Raw genomic sequence first — 17,716 nt, 5'->3', positions numbered from 1 at the left:
CCACAATACCCATACGAAGTCCTTGGCCTGAGAGGGAAGAGTTATTGTCACAGACAAAGCAAAGAGGAAGAATGTGAAGCTGTTCCACCCCAATGCTGCCAAGATAGATTTAATAACCAACATAGTATTGGGGGATAGGAAGGGCCACAGGAAGTAATTAGTGTTCTCTTAAGGATCTAAATAGCATGGAGGGGTGGTCCCAACAAAGTTATCCAAACCTGTTGGTGGGTCTAAGGTGCAGTACAACTTCTCCCTTTATCCACTCCTATTTCTGTCCCCTCCCTTCCAAAGGGGCTGACCCCAAAGGCACTCCTTAATAAACTCCATCTCTGAGTCTGATCTGTGGGTAACCTTCAAAAGTCATTTCCCACCTTGAAATTAAGTTGTGTTTCCTTTTAAAGCTATGTTTCCTTAGGCTTATCTTCAAGACTACTTCCCAATTTAATTGGGTAGCATTAGGTTTCATTCCTAGACAACTTTCCCAAACAAAATAATGACATGCCAGAAGGTATTTTTGAAAAGTCTTTGGCATTTTTCTCTGAGAGGAGCCCAGAAGTAAAACTCCTGATTTATAGACACTCTCTATATTAAAAATTGTTGACTCTTGTCAATCCCCATTTCCTTAGCAAAGGTCTCAGGTAATCCCTAGATTCAATACTTTTTTAAAAACACAACAGTTTTTTTGATTCTGGATTGACACAAAGCACTGAAAATTAGCTCAAATCTCATTTTCTCCAGAAAGCTTTTCACTGGTTTCAAATAATAATAATTTCTTCTATTTCAGCAGCAGTTAAATGCTCATAATTTAACACCTTCTTTGCAAATGTTAAAATTGTCTTATTTAGATATACTTTATATCCAGAACTACATTTCCTTTTCTTTCATATAGCCTCAGTATTATCAACACAATCTCTTCATTAATGTTACTACTGAGAAAGTTGTAGATAATTTCAAAGCCTTACATGAAAGTTTCACAAGGTAAGGCACTTAAAGTATGAAAATCTACTAGAAATTAACTATATCATGCAATTTTGAACTTAACTGCAGTTTCTAAGCCAGTTCTATGAATAAGTATAGTTTAAAGAAATAGGTTAAATAATAATAAATAAATAAAGCATGTTTCTAAAAAGTCCTATAATTGGCAAATATACCCTGCACTAAAACTTTGGGTAATGAAAGATTCAATATATTCTAAATAGTCACTTTCTGCTGCTGGATACAACTTCTTAAAAATGAACATTATAATAAAAAGAAACCAGAAGTATGTGTCTAGTTACATTTGATTCTAGTGACGAGTTTATTTCTATGAAAAACTAAGGCAACATATATGTTTTTAAATAGTACATGGTTTTTGTGGTTATGGAGTAACAACAGAAATGACTGTCAGTTACTGTGACAAAATTTTCTCAGGATAGATTACTAAATTATGGTGGAAGTCTCCTTTTTGAAGGAAAAAATGGAAAATTTTACAATAGCATTTGGTCTACACTCAAATGCTAAATATAGATTGAACATCCCTAATCTGAAAATCCAAAATCCAAAACTTTTTGAACACCAACATGACACCACAAGTTACCCTGAACACATAATTTTTTCACTGTATTCTGAGTATGTCATCTTTTTTACTGTTAAGTACTTATGTGTGAATAAGTATAAGAAAATGATTGCTTATCACTAGCATATAAATTCAGAATCAGAAATGGTAGTGATTGATGCCCAACACACAGATTGTCTACGTGAGTGGCTGAGATAGTGACACCTTTGCTTTCTTATGGTTCAATGTACACAAACTTTGTTTCGTGTACAAAGTTATTAAAAGTATTATACAAAATTGCTTGCAGGCTATGTGTATAAGGTTTATATGAACATAAATGAATTTATTTAATTTGGTCCTATCTCATTATGTACCTGCAAGTATTCTAAAATCTTCTGGTCTTAAGCATTTTGGGTAAGAGATACTCAACCTCTGTAAGGGTTTAATTTTAATTGAATACTTAGATTTAATCAGAGATTCATGGGTCGTAATGGAATGCACTGTTTCTTGCCCCAATCTGGACCCTGTGGATTGTACCAATTGATTCTCAGTCCACACCTCTCTCTGCTTCTCTTACCACAAAGGGTCAGAAACTAGCCACAAAGATAACTGAAGATCATATTTTATCATAAGCCAGAAAGTAAGTACAGACTGGCATTGAACGTTGAAAGGCTTGCTGAGGTAATTTAGTCACTAGTCAATGTCTCATTTACCAAAATCAAGTATTTCAACAGGCACAGGTTCTAAAGATTCTTATAAGAAAAAAAGTATTTTCAAGGATAGGAACAGAGATAACCTTTGTTCAGACAGATACATGACATTATCATTTGGCCACCAACAGTTATGAAGAGAGAGAAATAAATAGCTAGGATTTATATATTTTTTATTCAAATCACTTCTAATTATTAAACCATTTTGCATCAAATTTAGATTTTTTTTAAACAGTTTATTATGTTAGGATATCTTTAAATTTTTTAAATCCAACTCAAATATAGGTAAAAATAAAGATTATACGTACTTGGAAGAAACTGCCTCCATGAATTCATCCAAAAAATCATCATATTCAGGACCTCTTACTCTTCTCTGCCGTAGCCCAATGTACAACGGATCTTTAAGTAACTCCTATTAGAAAAAAATTACCATAAAAATACATTATAAATAAGTGATTTACTCTAAGCCTCAGGTTCCTTACCTATATAAAAAGAACAGAAATATAAATAAAATCTTGCCATACAGATTCAGACTTAACCTACAGAGTTGTTATTTAATTTTTTTTTTTTTTTTTGAGACAGGGTCTCCCTCTGTTGCCTGGGTGCAGTGGTGTCACCATAGCTCATGCAACCTCAAATTCAAACAATCCTCCTTCCTTATTAGCCTTCCAAGTAGGTGGGACTACAGGTGTGCACCAACACACCCAGCTAATTTTTAACTTTTCTGTACAGACAGTATCTCACTGCTGCCCAGGCTAGTCTCTAACTACTGGCCTTAAGCAATCTGCCTGTCTTGGCCTTCCAAAGTGTTAGGATTAGAGATGTGGGCTACCAAGCCCAGCATTATTTAATGTTATACAGAATATATCTACAGTATTTATACACCAAGTAAGAAAAATAATTACTAAATGTTAAAAACATTCTCAGTTATTCTGAGGGAAAGAAAAGGAATTAAAATATCTCAGTTGTGCTAATTAGAAAAGTTCAATTCAGATTTTACAAAGTTTTTCACACAAAGAAATAATATTGAGTTTTGAATATTAGCTTAGGGCAGCAGTCCCCAGCCTTTTTGGCACCAGGGATAAGTTTCATGGAAGATAATTTTTCTGTGGCCAGCGGGTTGGAGGCGGCAGCTTTAGGGAATGAAAAGATAATAATTCCTTTCTTAGATTTATTTTCCACTTCCAGAAGCAAAATCTTCAAACAACATTTTGATTATACCTTTAATATGATAGATGGCAGACTTTAAAAATAAATTTTTTAGTTTTGAATAAGTTTCCTTAAACTTAACCTTACACAATTTAAGTTGTTTCTAACTGATATATCTGAGAAAACATTCCTCTGTACAAGTTTTAGTATATATAATATATAATATTATTTTTATTAAATAAGTTCTTAAATTGAGATATAATTTATATACTATATGTACCCATTAATAACCAAAGTTCTCAGTAAACTAAGAACAGAAAGGAACTTCTTCAACCTAATGAAGGACATCTATAAAAAACCAATAGCTAACCAGTACATTTAACAGTGAAAAACTGACTCCTCTCCACTTCACACAGGGAACAAGACAAGGATATCTACCTTTACCACTTCTATATTTAACACTATACTGAAACCCTAGCCATTACAGAGAAGAAAAAGAAAAGAATACAGATTAAAAAAGGAATAAGAGAAGAAAAAGAAAGGAATACAGACTAAAAAAGGAACAAGCAAAATTATTTTTATTTATATACATGTGACTGTGTACATAAAAAATACTAAGGAATCTACCAAAAAAAAAAAAACACTAGAAAAAATGTGAATTTAACACAACTGCAGGATATAAGATCAAACAAATCAATTGTATCTCTATGTACTTGCAATGAACAATTCAAAATGAAAAAAATATATACAACTGTAACAGAGTAGTCTCCCCTCCTCTCATAGTATGGAAGCAGAAAATTGAGAGTGGGGAATACATGTAACAAAGGGACGGGCCTGAGAAAAAAAACACCAAATATATTTTCTGTCTTTTTTAAATTTCCTCCATTCTTTTTGGGAACTGTAACCTGGCCTGCAACCCTGCCTCTGGCACGTAGTTAAAAAGGACAGGAGAATATCTTTTGTTCTTTGTGTTATAGGAGATAGCTCCACCATTCCAGGCCAGTGCCAGCCTCCCAGGTGGGCCCAGGTGGGCCCAGGTCACAGGCTTTGTCTTCAGCAAAGATGGAAAGAGATGGGACAATTAGAATTGTTAATGACAATAGCCTAGATCTGAGGGCCCTCCCTTTAAAAGCTCTGTATTTCTGCTTACGTTAAGGAATTTGAACTTTTTGAGATGAGACTCTACCATTTTCCTCCTTTGCCAGCAAAGTAATAAACTTCTTTTTCCTTCTCCTCAGCCACTTGTTCTCATTCATATGATGCGGCCTCAAGGACAAGTGCCGAGCTTTCAGTAACACAACTCCATTTATGACCGTATTCCAAAACATAAAATTCACAGAGACATATTTAACAAAGTATGTGTAAGACCTGTACACTATAAACCACAAAATATTGCTGAAGGAATTTAAAAAGACTTAAGCTGGTTTAACAGGCTGCAAAAAATGTCAACCTATGTCACATAATGATGAAACAAGACCAAACTGTCACCTTCAGTAACATGGAATAGGGAAGATCTACCCAATGAACTTGTGAATTTAGCTAAAAAGATTTCCAGGCAGAATGCTGAATTGGCTTTTCATAGGTATATAACAAGGTATAAAACAGAAAGGAGCTGAGGGAGGAAATGTTCAGTTTGTCAGCAAAATTTAAAGGGAATATAGAGGACACAGGACTTGCTGGTAAAAGATTTCCAAGATAATATAAGTTCTGCAGTCAAAGATGAAATTAATTGTGTGGTTGTAATACTTTTTTGAAAACTTCTGAATGATTGAAAGTGGACTCTAATAGAACATTTTGGCTAGATAAAAGGAACTGGTCCCATAGAGCTCTGACATGCTAACCAATGTAGAAAGGAGGTCTGTTTTAAAGACTGAACAGAGCTTTTGTCTAATTCAGTAGACTATAATACATAGAAAGCCTAAAGAGTTTTTAAGGGTGCAGTAGTAACTTGGATTAATTAGGACAGAAACATTTTTAAATGAAAATGCTTCTCCGGGTTTCTAACTTTCCATAGGCAGAAATAGGCCAAGACAGTTATTCAGCTGCTAACACAGACCATTTCTTATAGAAAGGAGGAGTATCTTGGAAGACAGCCCAGAGGGCAGAACCAAAAGCCTAAGAGAACAAGGAACTACAGAACCACTCTGAGGAAACAGAACTGGTCCCTACTCAGACTATTCCCTACTCCCCAAGTAGGTGGCCTGGCAACACGTGTCTAGTGGAAATTGCTATAGACCATATGATTCCTATTCCTCCAACTTTGAATGTGGATGTTGACTGTGGTTATTCTGCCTCTGCCTCGCCATTGTATGTTTGGTATGTGGGAAAACATAACAGGAGCCACACCAAGGAGCAAAATCCAAGACGCCTCATTTGCATCTAGACCTGATGTAGATGACATAGTCTTGAACTTTGGGCCTGCTGCTATTAGCTGGGATGAAACTTTTGGAATCCTAGGATGGAGATGAGCATATTTTACATGTGGAGTGCGAACAGTCTGTGAAGAATGAGAATCTATATGGAGAAAGGCCCAGCTGTGCAGGCATCTCAGCCTTCCTAGCCATCCCAGCCTTCCTAGCCAGCCCACAGAATCATAAACATTAATGAAACAGTAATTGTTATAAGCCACTGAATTTGGAAGTGGTTTGTTATATATAAATGATATGAGTTTTACAGATATGTGATGTTGTTAAGAAGGCTAAACTATTTGAATAATCTGAAGTGGAGTTTACTTAAAGCCAACAGAAATTATAGACCAGTTCATACCTACAGTCCTACTGTGATTACTAATAGCACTCTCTTTCATTGTGAAATTGTCTTGGTTTGGCTAATGTATTTTACTTATAATGTACTGCATAACAATAAGTTAAGGCTTTCCAGCTAACTGGAAGTTAACATGCTAAATCATATAAATGTATTTTAGATGAAATGTAAAACCTGAAACCAAGGGCTGTTGTAAAGCGCAGCTGTTCCTTAAGGCATAAAAATCTTTAAACAATCTACTGGCAGGCTTCTTAGCAGCTGAGGCTGAAGTGCCAATGTGCTACTAACGGCTGCCAGAATTAAAATACTTTCTCCATGTCTGGAATATATTTAGATTTCTACAAAGTGAATTAGAAAGAGAACACAGTTGAGAAAAAAATGTTACATGTTTCCCCTTCTCTTTTCTCTCATTCTTTCTCATGCTAATAATTAAAGTATATACCATAAAGAAGTATGAGTGCAATGTTGAGTCCATTACAAAGATTTTTGAATAAGATAGAAATTTTGAACTAAATCAGAAAGTTATAAAATTCTTCCAATCATAATAATGTCCCTTTCAAAAATTGGTTTTTTTAAATTTCATAATTTTAACTAAGAAAGTTAAGATAATGAAGGCTTAAATAAGGAGTACATTTGGGGAGATTTGGATGATGAAAAAATTAATATCTATAAAAAGCAATTTAATAAGACTACTCCATTTTGATAATGGCTCCACAAACCAAGTAGACTGGCACAGAATAAGTGATATTAATTCATTGGATCAAAAACTACATATGGCCGGGCGCGGTGGCTCACGCCTGTAATCCTAGCACTCTGGGAGGCCGAGGCGGGCGGATTGCTCAAGGTCAGGAGTTCAAAACCAGCCTGAGCAAGAGCGAGACCCCGTCTCTACTATATATAGAAAGAAATTAATTGGCCAACTAATATATATATAGAAAAAACTAGCCGGGCATGGTGGCGCATGCCTGTAGTCCCAGCTACTCGGGAGGCTGAGGCAGTAGGATCACTTGAACCCAGGAGTTTGAGGTTGCTGTGAGCTAGGCTGAAGCCATGGCACTCATTCTAGCCTGGGCAAAGTGAGACACTGTCTCAAAAAAAAAAAAAAAAAAAGAAAAAAGAAAAAAAAGCTACATATGGTCAGGAGTAAACATTCAATAGATCTTTGCTGGAGAATAAATCAAAGACTTGGTATTAAGCAAGCACTTAAAAAAGATTTGAACTTCTTTAGCACAAGGTGTCACATTAAATGCATATGGTATCACTGAAAACTGAAGATTCACAAATGTGAGAGAAGGAAAAAAATTAGGGGAAAAGAGCATATGGAAATATAAGAGAGCTCAGAAAAGGAGATAAGTAGGATATGTACCGGTAATTATACTAATTATCTTACTTGTTAACACTATCTCAATTCTAGACCCTTGGAAATTTATATTTGAAGCACTCATTTATTTGAAGCTAATAGTAATCATTATCAACTCTCACCTTGTTTTTATCTCTCACATTTCTACCTTTTCAATATTAAGTTTCTGAGAATTAAAAAATATTTTCCTAAGGTTTTATTTTTAACTTTTCATTACAAAAGCAGTATTTCCCTATCACAAATGTTTGAAAACAATGAAATATAAAATTTAAAAAAACAAAGAATACCAATCATCTCTACTCATTCAGAACTACCCACCATTAGTATCTTGATGCATATTCTTCTAGGTCCCTTTGCTCATGTCTATGCACGTATAATATTATCTGTCCAAATCGGGGAAAACAGCATAGACTTTTATAATCCCTTTTCACATAGGAATATATGGTGAAAATTTTCATGTCAATAAACTAACATTTGTATTAGAACTCTGTCCTCTAAGATATTATGAACAAATTAACATCCTCCACACCCCTGTGGTATATGTTTATTTTGTTGTAGCCACAAGGAAGATATTATCTTTTCATGTCTGTGTATGTGTGTGTGCGGGGGCAGGTAAGCATAAAATGATATCAAGTAGCATTCATTTGTATTTCTTTTCTAATACTGTCGAATATTTTTTCATAAGTTTATTGGCCATTTTTATTTCTTCATTTGTAAATTATCTTGTGTTCATATGTCTTTATGCAATTTATATATTGGACATTTAACATTCTCTTATTGACTTGAATATGTTCTTTAAATATTAAGAACATTATATACCTTTATCTGCTATAATGTAAATATTCCCCATTTAATCATTTAGTTTTAAATTTTATTTATAATATACAGAAGATAACTCTTTGTTACTATTTCTTATTTTTGTTGCTATTTTAAAATTTAAAAAAGATTATACAATGAAATAATATATACTTTTTGCTATTTTGTTGGTTTATTTCATCACTATGATTAAGCAAAATAACCATCACATTCAGTCAAGAGTTGAAAGCCAGTATTTATAAAATGTCAGCATGCCTATGAGCTCGCATAATTTTTAAAAAGTGCTTTAAAAATGATTAAAAGGGAATTGTGGTTCATTATGTCTAAACCAGGGCAAAGGATTTTGCAGTCATAATACATACCCCTGGTAATTCTGAAGTAGTTGCTATGTGAAACATATATTGAGAACCACACATTTCAAACTTCTACATTTATATTCATGTGAGATAACATTTACTAAATGCTTACAAATTGCTAGTTACAATCCTAAGCATTCTAAGAATATTAAGCCATGACAACTATATGAGGTAGCTTCTCATCTTATATAAGGAAACTGAAGCAATGAAAGGTTAAGTAACTCTTTAAGATTACATAGCTAGTTAGTAAGTGGTGAAGCTGGGAGCATGGGTAACCATGAAACTAATTTGTAATTTCTTGTTACATGCTATTTTTATCAGGTTTAGATATCAAGGTTATATTCTTTTCAGGAAATGAAATGTTAAGCTGTCAATTTTATATGTTCTGAAACAGATATAGCACAGAAACTACATTTCCTTAAAAGTTTGAATGATCAAATCCATAATCTTATCTGAGCTTAAAACTTAATTATACTTATTTAACATTAAATTTAGATCTATTTTCCTTTTTGCATGTTTGCCTCTTCTATTTTATCTATTTTTGCATGGAGTCTGGTGACATGGTTCACAAGCATTCAACCATTGGTAGGTTGTTATATGAAACAATTGATTTCATGAGGGTAGATCTTAAAATTGTCAAGTTGGCTAGTTTTCTTAAATGCTTCACATTATCTCAGGTTAGTATGTTTCTCTCCTTCTTTGGTATCCAATGCTTTTATGTTATTCCATTTCTGTCCAGTACCCTACTCCCTCAGCCTGCAGAATGCATATCCACTTATCCTTTATGAAACTTCTCACTTTGCTCAGCTGTAGACCTAGCTTTTTTTTCCAATTAAGACATGCCTGGTACATAATACATTTCAAAAATTTTCAAGTTGTTAAATTAGAAAATAATCTGATGATCTAAATGAATCTTTTGTTAAAGTCCTACGTGTTACTTCTAGAGATTTTGCTTACCGCTAGTGGACCTTTGGAGATAGTAGGGAAGAGAGTGAATGGTGAAATTTTAACTCTTTTAGAGGTCACTAGAGAATATCTTTGTAGCTTGAGAGACCTTTTCTGAAACTCCTAAAATCCCATTAGGTAGATTTAATTGATTTAGACCAATATTGAGCACCTACTCATTATGTTAAGTGAAATAAGCCAGGTACAGAAAGACAAATATCACATGTTCTCACTCATGTGGGAGCTAAAAAAAAAAAAAGTTGATCTCATTGAGGAAGAGAGGAGAATGATAGTTATCCAAGGCTAGAAAGTGTGTGTGTCTTTGTGTGTGTGTTGGCAGGGGTGCAGGGGAATGAAGGGAGGTTGGTTAATGTGTACTAATGTTAGTTTCACTACTGTACAACTTTCTCAATGTCCACATTATACTAACAATCTCAATAAAAGGCCCAGGTTTAAAATGAATTCTTACATTTTTCATCACTTTTTACTCCTCTTTATCTCTCCCTAGAATTTTTAAGATGCATTATAGATTTTGTGGCTTTTAAATCTTATTTGATTTTAGTGTAACTTATCAGAGAAAAATGTTTTAAAATATATGAAAAAATAAAGAGGAAATATTAATGTTCAATGTACATATATAATTTTAGGATAATTGTTTACAGAGGTCAGCTTTGATAATTTCTAAGCCATTTCTACTGGTATTGAAAAAGAAAATGCCAGATAAGCAATGTGTTCTATCAAATGTTTACTTTTATGAAGGTTAAATGAGCACTCATGCATAGATCAAGGTACGTATTATAACTTTGTATGTATAGGTTAAACAACATAATTAAGTTACTATTATAAATATATTTTTGATCATGCAAAAAATATATTTCACATTATTAACAGATCAAAAGTTGTATCTTAAATTGTTTTAGAAAGGAACAAAGAAAACAACCATAAAAGTTGTACATATTTGTATCAAGTTATTGATGCTATATATGTTCGAGACTTGGGTCTGAAATTTGTAAACAACTTTTTAAAGGTTTACCCATAACTTACCATTATATTTCATCTCTATTTGAGACAATTCTACTTTTAATTTCTAGTACCTATCACCTATCACTAATCCTAAATATTAGCAACAAAGAATGAACAAAAATCTGTACTACTTTACATCTGACTTTAAGATTCTAAAATATTGAGGCAAGAATGAGAAAAGCTAAATGCCAAATCATCTACCTCAAGTTCAACATAGACTATTAGAACAAGAAGACTTCAGACTGATTCAATTTAATGAGTCCTACAGGATTAGTTCCTATATAATATTTTTAAAATAATAATTTTTAAAACTATAATACCTTAAAGCAAAACATATATGATATAGAATAATGGCATAAATAATTATCGAAGTATCATAAAGCACCAAGGAAGCTGATAAATATTAATCACATTCTAGAGAAGGAAAAAGGAGAACAGAAAGAATAATTTTCTTATAAGAGTTTGGGGGCAGAATTGAAGAGAGGGGGAGAACCAGACAAAAAAGAATGAATTTTATGAAGTTCCCAAAGTGAGTTCAAAATGTAAGAACTGGTGCCATTGTTAAGGCACATAGCTGTTTTACAGACTTAAAATTGTTTACCTCATTTTCTGTTCCCACGTCCAAAAGGACAGGTAGGCATTCTTGGGGATTCATCCCTCCACAAGCTGTATATAGAGCCAGTTTGCCCACAGGGATGCCCATTCCATTACAGCCCAGGTCTCCCAGGCCAAGAATACGCTCTCCATCAGTCACCACAATGGCCTAGGGAAAAAAAAAAGGAAAAAAATACATATTAATAGATTTTCACAAATCCTGAGGCACAATCTCTGGTTTCTATTTCTGAAATTAATTACTCCTTTAATGAAAAATTAAGCTGTTAAAACACATAAATTGAATATATATGGAAAAGATTTTATGATTGTAATTGTGGAAGAATGGGGAGAATAAATAAATTTTGTATATACACACACACACAATGCTTTATTAGGTTATTGAAAAAAGAAGAAAGGCTGTGCACATGATTCAAACAAACCAAATAACTTAGTCTTTAATCAAGAGAAACAAGTAAGAACAGTACAGGGAAATAAGCGCTCAAACTGGGAACCAAAGTGAAACTTGGAGCAACTTTGAGACTTATTACATCCACTTTGAGTACAGTTACAGAAATGCCCGTAGTTAAGTATTACATAATTGCTGAGCAGACTGAGGAGGTCATACCTCAGCCCAAAATGTTCTGATCTTTAGTTTATGTATCCTAGCACCATCCTTCCAGTTTCAAACAATATTGACCCATCCTCTTTAAGTCCTATAACCACTTGACATTGTTTTACCATCTCTGAAACACACAGTAGTATAGTCTGCCACTTCTCTTACCTGATAATCTTCCATTAGACTTAATGAATTTTGTTTGGTTTATTTACAATTACCTTGAATATTTATGAAGCATATATATATATATATATATTCTAAGCATGTAGAAATTTTAATTCTATGCAATCTGATATCACTATTGAAATTAATGCATCTAACATCTTTATTTCTGATTCATGGTCATTATATGAATTTAAACAAAATGAATCTTAAACACAATTCATTAGATATTCTACAAACTGTCATACTCATCATATCCATGGAACCTTGGAAAAATGTCAGTTATTTGGCCTTGGAAAAAGTGGTGCATTTTAGCTTCTGTTTCTTATTTGAAAAGTGGGAATAATAAATGTACTTTTCAGAGTTGCTATATAAAAATTAGGAACTAGCTCTGGATATCATGTATACCAGCACCTATAACAGCATTTGACACATAGTAATCAATCAATAAGTATTAATCAATTCAATAAATCTATGATTCCATGAAACGAAATCATGATATGTAAAGAATTTACCATCTATCCTTCAATGGTCTGAAGTCCAAAAAAAAAAAAAAAAAAGAATTTACCATCTGGTACATACACAAATTCTAAAAAAATTATATCTATTATTCATATTATTATCAGAATTAATTATAGAATCAGAACATTTTAGAAGTAAAGAGGAATCTAAAGTATATTCCATCTACCCCTCTATAGATTAGGGAAATGAAGATCAGACAACTGAAATAATTTGCCTAAGGTTATTTACCTGGTTAATATCAAAGAACCAGAACCCAGGTATGTTAACTCCTAGAATAGTGCTCTTGCCACAACACCACATTGCAGAATATATTTTAAAACATACTTTTGGGATCTCCTTTAATTTCCTATTCACCTATATAATGCAGCTCTTAAAAAGCTGTCTTAAAAGTAAAGACATTTTTAGAATCTGTACCCCCATAATATGCCGAAATAAAAAAAAAAAAAAAAGTAAAGACATTTGAGAGGTGGGTGAAAATTATTTTTGCATAGCCATATATTCATCTTTGGAAACTTGTCCAGGTCTAATTACAATGAGTCAAATGTTATGTTCTTTGGAGGCGGCAACCTGATAGCTCTGATTTAAGGCAAAAAAGATAAACAAATGCTGCAGAGAACTATAACTTTATTTCTTAAATTAAAGCTAAATATTCAAAGTCCTAATGCTGCAAATGTATATTTAATAGAACAGCTATTAAAAACAGAGGTACTTTTATATATCGATAATGTATATTTGTGAATATGTTCCTTATACAAGTAAAGTCCAATTGGCTTGCCTAGACTTATAAATATTTTTATTATATTATGTATTTTATAAGGAAAGTAACATGTTATTCAACTTAGCTATGATCTGAGTAATAATTTATCTAATGCTTTCCAGGTTTCATTAAAGGCTCTTAAACCCAGAGAGTTGCTTCTTGTAATTCTCATGAGTTTCAAAATTGTTTAAAAAGGGGTTTAAAGTATCTACAGAATCAATGCAATCCCCATCAAAATACCATCAGCATTCTTTACAGATCTAGAAAAAATAATTCTTCACTTCGTATGGAACCAGAAAAAACCTTGTATAGCCAAAGCAATCTTAAATAAAAAGAACAAACTGGGAGGCATCAGTCTTCCTGACTTCAAGCTGTACTATAAAGCAATAATAGTTAAATCAGCCTGGTACTGGCACAAGAACATAAGCATAGATATCTGGAATAGATCTGAGATACCAGAGATGAAACCATAAGTATATGGTAATCTAATCTTTGATAAAGCTGACAAAAATATACATTGGGGAAAAAAATCTCTCTTCAATAAATGGTGCTGGGAAAACTGGCTAGCTACATGCAGAAGAGCAAATCAGGATCCCTACCCCTCACCTCTCACAAAAATTCAATCGAGATGAATAACAGACTTAAACTTAAGGCATGAAACCTTAAGAATCCTAGAAGATGTTGGGAAAACCCTATCAGACATTGGCCTAGGCAAAGAATTTTTGAGAAAGACCCCCAAGGCAATCACTGCAGCATCAAAAATAAACAAATGGGATCTGATCAAATTAAAAAGTTTCTGCACAGCCAAGGAAACCATCAGTAGAGCAAACAGACAACCCACAGAGTGGGAGAAAATATTTGCTCTCTACACCTCTGATAAAGGTCTAATAACAAGAATCTATCTAGAACTTTAAAAAATTAACAAGAAAAAATCAAACAATCCCATCAAGAAATGGGTGACAGAAATAAAAAGAAACTTCTCCAAAGAAGACAGAATAATGGCATGCAAACATATAAAGAGATGCTCAACTTCTCTAATTATTAGAGAAATGCAAATCAAAACCACAATGAGATACCACCTAATCCCAGTAAGAATGGCCTATATCAAGAAATCCCAAAATAACAAATGCTGGCGAGGATGCGGAGAGACAGGAACACTCCTACACTGCTGGTGGGACTGCAAATTGGTGCAACCTTTGTGGAAAAGAATTTGGAGATACCTCAAACAGCTAGAAATAGAAATACCATTCTACCCTGCAATAGCATTGTTGGGCATCTAACCCAAAAGAGCATAAGACATTCTATTATAAAGACATCTGTACCTGAATGTTTATAGCAGCACAATTCACTATTGCACAGTCATGGAAACAACCCAAGAGCCCATCAATTCATGGGTGAATAATTAAGATGTGGTATATCCTCACAATGGAATATTACTCAATCCTAAGAAATGACGGTGAGCTAGCACCGTTTATGCTATCCTGGATTAAGTTTAAGCCCGTTATCCAAAGTGAGGTGACACAAGACATGGAAAATGGGCTCTACATCTACTCGCCATCAAATTGGTACTGACTGATTAAAACTATGGTTTTCAAATGGTGGCAATGTTCATCAGGGATTTTGGGGGGGGGAACCCAATCTTAGGGAGGTGGCGAGTATTTTGGAGGGGAAGGGCATAACTCTAACCCTTCTTAGGGAGAGGCAAAGATATACAATGTAACCAAAATGTCAAAAAAAAATCAAAACAAAACTTTTTATCGGGTGGTGGGCAGGCGGTAGGGGGGAGGAAGAAAGGGGTGTATGCTTCCATAACGTGTGTGATGCACACCACCGGGGGATTGGACACATTGGGGGGAGGGGAGGCAGGGGCAATATTTGTAACCCTAACAATATTTGTACCTCCATAATATGATGAAATAAATAAATAAATAAAACAAAATAAAATTTTAAAAAGAGGGTTAAAGTAACATACATTTTCATTTATTTTTGATAGCTCATCTATGTTAAACTAAATGTATATCTTGAATATAATGTCAAAGAAAAGCATTATTTTTTTTTGTTTCTTTATAACTTTTATTCCCTAAGCTCTTCTCTCATCCAGAGCTAGTATTTAATTATCTAGATATATATGAACATTTATACAGGTGGTAGTTGTTTGAGAAGTTTTTAAAATATGTTTTGAGACATTTCATATGGCTCAGTTTATGCCTTATTACAAATGTACATTCATAGCATTAGTTTACAAATATTCCAACATTAAAGAGTAGATTTTAATAATGAAGGATTTATCTGAAATAAAAAAGATTAGTTATTCATGCAGTTTGTCATTAATATTCCTCTGCTTTTGTTTTTCCCTACTTTATCTCCTGCTTAAGAAAAATAAAAGTTGGATGTTTTCTGTACTACTATCATGTCACAACAGCAGCACAGTATCAGTAAGACAACCACAATTCTATAAATGATTTTTGTATTTCAGAAATTAAATCTTCATACCATTATATAAATTATTACCTGAGAATGACCTGAACAGAAACTTCCTGTATGAAATATGCAGAGTTCTCCTGAACACACACAGTCTATGTGTCCTGTCTTCATCCCTTCCTTTCCTTTCCCAAGGCCTATCCTTCTCTTGTAGTCTACCTAAATGCAAAATCATTGTATTTTTTCCTGCTCTGGAAATCATTCTTCTAAAATGTGTCTCCAAATAAAATGTTCTCAAATATTACTTATATTTTAAAAAGTCACTTCCTTGTTTAAATATGACATTCTATTTTTTTCAAGTCTATATCCCTCTTCCTGAATCTCAAGACCTTTTATAATAATTTGATCAACCCTTATTTAAGCAATCTTAATTCTACTACACTTCAATATTAATACTCAGCTTTAGTCAGGCCAGCCAATTTCCTTATTATCTAAGAATATACCATCCTCTTCCTGAATTTGATATCTATATTCACATGTTCCCTTCTTAGGATAGTATCTCTCTCATTTCTAATTATCAAAGATTGGATTTAAGTTCCACCTTTGCTAGAAAAGTTTTCTTAACTATTCAAGTCTTCTCTGAATAATAGTCTCCTCTGAGTGAATGAATAGGGCACAGTTTAATTATATTTTGCTTAATAATTGATTGTTTTTGATTCATGCGTACTGTCAACTATACAGTAGAGACCATATAAGAATAAGATATACTTAAGTGTATCTTCAGTATTGTTTTACAATCAATAGCTGCCATTTATTAAGTGTCTACTGTGTGCCAGCCACAATGTAGGATTTTTAAAATAATAGTTGGCATAGTTAGGGTCAAGAATATCAGTGTGGGCCCAATATTAAGAGTCCAAAGGATAAAGACAGGCTATGAATAAAGTTAAATATATAGAGATCAGCTAGTTGGAATAAGAAGCAGGGCGACTGTTTAGTGCCTAGCTATTCTGATTAAATAGATATTGATTAGAACTCTCTACTCCAGAGCTACTTCCTCTATTGACTTGTTGACTTTTAAAATCTCCTCTAGATTCCTGGTTAAAATGTAAATATCCTTCTTAGATGATCAGACACTTACACTTTATAGAATTAAGACATTCCTTAGGGTAGTAAGAACAGTATCTGTGGATAGTACAGTCTACTTGATGGGAGAAAAGTTGAGGACCCAACTCAGGTAGAGAAAGTAAAAAAAAAAAAAAAAAACGAGACTGGAAATAGTGAACAACATTTTAATCATTTTAATTTACAAGTTTTCCTACATGAGTCTTACAGAGCCAAATTAATCTATTCTAGCCACAACTGTTCAAATAGAAAAGATCATTAAAGGAGTCATACTTCAGAAGTCATAGCTGAAGTAACTTTGTACCATGAAAATGCATTGGTTTATTCAATCTTAGTCCTAAAGGATACCACAAAGTTGCTGGCATCCAACAGAAAAGAAAAAGGGAGCCAGAGAGAAGACAAGACATCTTACCTCCCTTAGATATGAAAGGTGGCATAAGAGCAGGGGCTCTGGGTCCAGCTCTGGGGCCTGCATTCAGCTTCCACCACTACCATACACCACTAAGTAACCCATCTGTGCTTTCCTTCCCTCACTACATTATTATCATCATTACAAGAGTTAATCCATGTAAAGTGTCTCATACAGAAAATTACCAAATATCAAACACTATTATTACTTTTATTTTCACTAGCTCACTCATGGAGGGAAGTCAAATGAGCTATTTAAAGTCATAATGACAAAAGAAATGAATTAACAGATTTCTTTTGCTTACTTGGATTCCTTTTAGTGGATGATTAAATATCTACTAAGATATGACAAAGGGGTTTGCTTAAAGAAATTCAGTTGTTGCTGCATGTTCAACGTTTATCATCACTTAGAAGGGAGATACCAAGAAATTACACACAAATAATAAGGAAACTTTGTA

At 33.4% G+C, this 17,716-nt stretch overlaps 1 protein-coding gene across 2 annotated transcripts in view; it reads right to left on the bottom strand.

The window, feature by feature from the left end:
• Nucleotides 1-17,716, bottom strand: part of ME1 (malic enzyme 1) — a 151,501-nt gene that overhangs the window by 73,790 nt on the left and 59,995 nt on the right. For both annotated transcript variants that reach the window (XM_012769154.3, XM_076003151.1), the window contains exons 5-6: nucleotides 11,258-11,419; nucleotides 2,553-2,656 (exon numbers count right to left, since the gene is read on the bottom strand). In XM_012769154.3, coding sequence (XP_012624608.1) covers nucleotides 2,553-2,656; nucleotides 11,258-11,419 — 266 coding nt within the window. The remainder of the gene's footprint in view (nucleotides 1-2,552; nucleotides 2,657-11,257; nucleotides 11,420-17,716) is intronic.

The sequence above is a fragment of the Microcebus murinus genome, chromosome 5 (assembly GCF_040939455.1).
Source record: "Microcebus murinus isolate Inina chromosome 5, M.murinus_Inina_mat1.0, whole genome shotgun sequence".
NCBI lineage: Eukaryota > Metazoa > Chordata > Mammalia > Primates > Cheirogaleidae > Microcebus > Microcebus murinus.
This window is presented reverse-complemented; position numbering and strand designations above follow the sequence as displayed.